This window comes from Arachis ipaensis, chromosome B02, assembly GCF_000816755.2.
Source record: "Arachis ipaensis cultivar K30076 chromosome B02, Araip1.1, whole genome shotgun sequence".
NCBI lineage: Eukaryota > Viridiplantae > Streptophyta > Magnoliopsida > Fabales > Fabaceae > Arachis > Arachis ipaensis.
Window position 1 is genome coordinate 22777894 of NC_029786.2, and position 6729 is coordinate 22784622.

Consider the following 6729-nt stretch of genomic DNA (forward strand, 5'->3'; position numbering starts at 1 on the left):
GAAAAAGGCCAAATCCAAATCAACCCACTCTTCTTCAAAACCAAAGCAAGCAAAGTCCATTAACTAAAAGGCACAAGGATCAATTAGATTAGGAATTTCATTTAATTGTAATTTATTTTTCATTTTATTTTCATTTTTATTTTGTAAAAGCCTATATAAGGCATCATTTTCATCTTTGTAGAGGAGGGAAGCTCCATTAGAGAGCATAAAGGTTAGCTCTAATAGAGAGCATTTGGAGGCCAGCTCTACTAGAGAGCACTAGGGGGAATTGGGAAGGAGAATTGATCTCTCTTCTTCCTTGTTCTTGTTTCTACACTTTTTACTCTTTGTTTTGGATCTTGGGTGGAGAATTGAAGAAATTCTATTTCAATCTCACATTGAGATCTCTTTCTGTTTATTTGTCTGCATAATTCAAGGAATTGTGGTTTGGAATTAAATTTTCTCTACTGTTTTCATCTTTACTTCTTCTGCAATTTGTTCTTCTACTTCTTTTGCACTTGTTCTTGGTTGGATCAAGGAAGGACTTGAGATCTAGACTTGTTTTCTAGTCTCATCTAACCCCTGAGATCTTCAACTTTCCTTTAGCTATTGCAATTGAGCTGCATTTTACTTTCTGTTTCATTTCTCTTCAATTTCTTTTCTGTTTTGATCTTGAGAGCAAGTGAGCTCTTGGCTTCCTTTCTGTTTTTACTATTTCATTGAAATTGTTAGTTTCTCTTTGAGAATTAAAAATTGAGCTAAGTCTTCTTGCTAATTTCCTCTTCTGCTACGTTTACTTTTCTGAAATCTCCTTTCCTGCATTCTGCACTTTCACATTTCTGTTCACATTGAGCTTGATTTAATTTCCTTCACATTTGCATTTCCTGCAATTTAAATTTCCAGTTGCGTGATCTATTGCTTTCTTTAATTTCCAGCACCCAATCCCCTTTACATTTCATGCAATTTACATTTCTTGTCATTTAAGATTTTGCCAATTTACTTTTCTTGCTCTTTAAGCTTTTGTCCAATCTACATCCTGTTGATTTACATTTCATGAAATTTAAGTTTCTTGCACTTTAAGATATTGCCACTTACTTTCTGCAAATTTAAATTCCTTGTCATTTACTTTCTGTTGGCTACATTTCATCCAATTTCACTTCAATGTTAGCTTGACTAAACTAATCACCCATTAAAGTTGCTTGATCCATCAATCCCTGTGGGATCGACCTCACTCTAAGTGAGTTTTACTACTTGATGCGACCCTGTACACTTGCCGGTGAGTTTTAGGTGATTGGAATTCGTTTTCCAAAATATCCATCATCCTCAATTTTAGCCAAAAATACCAAAAATTGCATAAAAACACACAAACTCATAGTAGAATCCAAAAATATGAATTTTACACTAAAACCTATGAAAATATAATAAAACTTAAATAAAACATACTAAAAACTATATGAAAATAATGCCAAAAAGCGTATAAAATATTCGCTCATAAGCGTTCCAGCTCGATGTCCACCACTTATCTCCTGGCCTATGTAGATGACATTCTCGTCACAGGTACTAGCGCCACTGAAATTGAGAGCTTGATTTAACAGTTGCATGCGGTATTCACCCTCAAAGATCTAAGTGAAATGAGCTTCTTTCTTGGGGTCGAAGTGGTCAGGAACTCGCCGGATTCCCTTCTTCTCAAATAGTCCAAATACATCAAAGAGCTTCTATGGAGAGCCAACATGCCAAATGCCAAACTAGTGCCGACTCCTATGCTCAGTAGTCCCAAGCTCACAGCAAGCATAGGATCTCCCTTCGAAAATCCCTCATTATACAGATCTGTGGTAGGGGGCTTCAATATGCCACCATTACCAGACCTGAGATTGCTTATTCTGTCAGCAAGGTGTCCCAATACATACATGCTCCATCAGATCTGCACTAGAAAGCAGTTAAGCGGATTCTTCACTACCTGGTTGGGACAATTGATCTGGGATTGCAAATCCACAAGAGCGACACTCTAAGAAACATGGCTTTCAGTGATTCCGACTGGGTTACAGACACTGATGATCGCAAGTCTGTGTCAAGATACTGTGTTTTTCTTGGCAAGAATTTAGTCACCTGGTCGAGTAGGAAGCAGTGAATAGTCTCAAGGTCTATCACAAAGGCCAAATTTTGGGTGTTAGCTGATGCTATGACAAACACAATTTGGTTGCAAAAGTTGCTACTAGAGATGCGCTTACAACCTGACCCAGCACCCACAATGTTCTGTGACAACCTAAGCACAGTACTAATGACCCAAAATCCAGTTATCCATAGTCGATCTAAACACTTTGAGATAGATCTACACTTTGTGCGGAACAGAGTAGTGCAGCAACTAGCTCATGTAGTTCACATACCCTCACAAGATCAGCTTGCTGATATACTGACTAAGCCACTGTCGCATGCAGCGTTCCACAGTCTCAGGCCAAAGCTTCGAGTTGCCACAGACACACCAAGACCTCCCATAAGTTCAAAGGAGGATTTTAGTGAGGCTATGCCAGGGAAGCAGCACCCCTCAAGTTAAGGGAGGATGTTAGGAGTAGCCTATAGGCAGTTAGTAGTTAGAGGCTTGGCACCAGTTCTGTTATCTGAGCTGTCAATCAGTTAGAAATGTGGTTAGGAATACGGTGAGCTGGCATCAGTTTGTTATAGCCCCTTACTATGCATAAATAGTAGATCACAGCTCAGTTTAGGGTTCAACTCTGTTATCCAAATTTCTAGAACTCTCTCTCAAATTCTGAAACTCTCCATGACTCTCACAAACCTCTAACATCTTCTTCTACTTCGTTCTGTTTTTTATCTGGTTCTCTGATACCTTTCACTTGCAAATTGGAGCACTCTCATGCTTTGTTGCTTTTTCGCTTCTTGAGTATAACCTCTGGTATGAAGTTCAATGGTTTTGAGGACGGAAGAGAAAGAGAGAAGAGAGAGAGTTACTGACGAATAAGCTATAGCGCATTTGTTTTTGAAAACAGAACAAGACAAAATACTGAAAAGACAGAAACACAAGATTTTGTATTCTTGTATTTTGTTTAATGATAAATTAGAATAAATTATGAAAATCTAATTTATCCTATTTTTTTATTCAAAAAATTTGAGAAGAAAAATATAATAATAAAAAAATATAATTATAAAAAATTAACAAAATAATAAAAAAATAAAAAATAAATTGTATCTTTTGTTAGTGTTTCTGTGTCTTTTCTATCAAAATGAACACAAAATATGTTAATTCAATGTCTCCGAACACAATATCTCTATCTATATCTCATCTATCAAATACAATTTTGCGTCTTTGTATCCTTGTCTCAGTGTCTTATTTTAAAAACAAATGCAGCCCCATATATCACTTCATGTATACTATTTTTCACATATCTTTAATATGGTACATTAAAAATAATTAACAAAAAATAATAAGTAAATAAAAATCCTTGTTAGAACTTAGAATCATAATTTTTGGTATGTAAACGTGTCCCCTCTAAAGCGTTTCACGAAACTGAAAGATTCTTGTCCTTTTGAAGTTTTGAACGCTTTTGTGAACTAATCTCTCCTTCTTCTACTTCCCAACGGCTACTTCATCACATCCTTATTCTCTCTTCACTCTTTCATCATCTAAACAACACTTCAACCCTCAATTCAGGTGATCACAATTATCCTCCTCTATCGCTTTCTTTAAAGTTTCTAGTACTGTGATTACCATATATTGAAATGGTTTGAGAACCTATTAAGCTGAAGATGCATTGAGTTAATTAAGTGCTTAAGTTACTTACTTCTTACTGCTGCGTCTATCTAACATTCTAACTACTTAAACCAAGCAAGTATTTTCATATTTGAAAATTACTCTAAACAGAAACAGATACATGTTTGTGTTGCACTATATGCTATCATACTATATATATGTTTATTTATTAATAATATCAACGTTTATTTTTTCTGTGTTTAATTTAGTACATAGCAGAAGAAACATAGAACCAAATGGGATTTTTCCTTTCCTTTTTTTAGCTACTTTATGTCCCAACACCACCGATCTCTTCGATTTTTGAGCTAATACCACATATCTGATGCTGCAGCTTTTACTCCTCAGACCCAAACACACTTCAGCTTTGTTTCCTCAGGTAAATTCTTTCAATGATGGACTTGTTTTAACTGTTCTTTGATGCATCCATTTCTATTTCTAAATATTGCTTGGTTGTACACTATTTGTTTGAGGAAATGCCCAATTGCAAAACACCCTCATCTTGCTGTATGAGACTGTCTTTGTGTGTGCACGGGTGTGAACTCGATTGTGATGTGCTCTGGTTGTTTGAATGACCTGCCTTTTTGACCTTCCAAATGTGTTTTAATAGCTTTATCAGACATTGTTTATAAATTGGGTGAAATGAACTCTAATGAAAATAGTTCCATTTCTTAAGTTTGAGTTTTCCAAGCTTGGCACCTATAAAATTTTTTACAATATATGCTTGATCTTCATTTATCCTACTTTACAATTTGGTCCCTACTGGCAGATTTGTCCTATGTACAATTGTAACTGTGTCCTTTTTATGTTTGCATTTTGTAGGGTGTGTGAAAAGCTTTGTTGGGGGTTCATTTTTGCATCTGAAACTCTTCGTATATTGTTTCATTCTTTGGACATTTTACCTTCTCTCCCCTGGTGGTGGGAGAAAGGCATGCGCATAGGAGTGATGCTGATGATGACTCAAACTTTGAAAACAATAATGTCATCCTATGATGACCATGAGAAGAATTTGCGCCTCTCTACCTTGCCTACTGTTAGAGCTGGAAGTCGTCAATGGCGCCAAAGATGCACTAGTACTTTCCCGCTATTTCCCTGGAATAACTGCTTTCATCATCACCATTCAAAAGTAAAATCTCCACCTTCTATACAATATGGAACCAAGGGAGGTCTTCACAATGGTAGCAGTACTGATGACCAGGAAGGCTTGTCACTTAAACATATTGTGTTTGGCATAGCAGGATCTTCTCAACTTTGGACACGACGAAAAGAATATGTTAGACTATGGTGGCCTCCCAATGACATGCGTGGGCATGTTTGGCTAGATGAACAAGTACTTCAACAACATGGAGATGATTTATTGCCCCCAACCATGATTTCTGAAGACATCTCATACTTTCACTACACTAATCCCACTGGTCACCCTTCTGGTCTTCGGATTTCTCGCATTGTCAAAGAGAGCTTTGACCTTGGCCTCTTAAATGTGCGCTGGTTTGTCCTCTGTGATGACGATACCATCTTCAATGTGGATAACCTTGTGGATGTTCTCAGCAAGTATGATTCCTCTGAAATGATTTATATAGGTAGCCCCTCGGAGAGCCATTCAACAAATTCGTACTTTAGTCACTCAATGGCCTTTGGTGGTGGCAGAATTGCAGTAAGTTATCCTCTTGCAAAGGAACTTTCTGAGATTCTTGATGAATGCATAGAGAGGTATCCCAAACTCTATGGTAGTGATGATCGCTTACATGCCTGCATTACTGAGCTTGGAATTCCGTTGACATGGGAGCATGGTTTTCACCAGGTACTTTGTTGATCTATTATCATCATAATTTATTTCTTTTTCCATTGTCTAGGGAGGAATATCTTGGTCAGATTATTACATGGCTCTCATCAATCCATTTCAACTCTCAGAATTGGTGATTGACTGTGATTGATTTTTCTTCTTTCAGTGGGACATAAGAGGTGATGCCCGTGGTCTGCTCTCCTCTCACCCGATAGCACCATTTGTGTCTATTCATCATGTTGAAGCTGTAAATCCGTTTTACCCTGGCTTGAGCTCTTTGGATAGCCTAAAACTTTTTATAAAGGCCATGAGAGCAGATCCCAGAAGCTTCTTGCAGCGTTCAATACGTTACAACGATTCTCGGCATCTAACATTCTCAGTTTCACTCGGTTATGGAGTTCAAGTCCTTCCTAACATTGTATCTCCCTGTGAGCTGGAGCGCTCGGAACGAACTTACTCTGCTGGGAATGGCATTAGTCAAAGGAATGAATTTGACTTTGATGCTAGGGACCCATCCAGATCCATTTGTAAAAAACCAGTTCTCTTCTTTCTCAAAGATGCTAGAAAAGAAGGTAATGTTGCTTTGGGCTCATATGTTCGGAGTGGTGATAAAGACGATTTCAAAAGAAGAATTTTGTGCTTTCCTCGCATCCCACCTTTGCGCAATGTGCAAGAGATCCAGGTAGTGGTGCATCCTTTGAGCAAGAATTGGCATGTGGTATGTTTTCAAGTTCTTACTCATTACATATGATGGTATCAGCAATTGCCAACCTTATGCAAATTCCTAAACTCCACCGTTTGGCTGTCGTAGGTTCCACGTCGACTCTGTTGCAGGAAAACCAAATCAAGCAAAGAACTCCTCCAAATCTCAATTGGGCAGTGTGGGAAGGGAGCTTGATTTTCTAGGTGAGTTTTTGGGACATATGGCATGTTAAATTATCCTCATATAGAGCTTGTACATGATTTGGATTTCGAGTGAAGAGCTAATTCCATAGGCATCTTTTTTAACCTTGAATTGAGGTTTATTAGGAGTAAATGGTCAAATTAATCCTTGAAAAATTACTCGTTTTTCAAATTGGTCCCTGGAAAATTTTTTTAATCAAATTCGTTCCTTAAAGATTTTAAATTAGTTATGTTAGTCCTTCCGTCACTTTATTTGTTGATGGTGTTAAAATTTACTAACGTGACACGTTAAGTGACACTCCAA

The 6729-nt window shown here is 37.4% G+C and overlaps 1 protein-coding gene across 1 annotated transcript; it reads left to right on the plus strand.

Annotated features, from left to right (window-relative positions):
• Window positions 4719-6420, plus strand: LOC107627036. The gene is made up of 3 exons (XM_016329916.1): window positions 4719-5540; window positions 5689-6240; window positions 6334-6420. Exons 1-3 carry the CDS (start codon window positions 4719-4721, stop codon window positions 6418-6420), a joined length of 1461 nt encoding a protein of 486 aa, XP_016185402.1.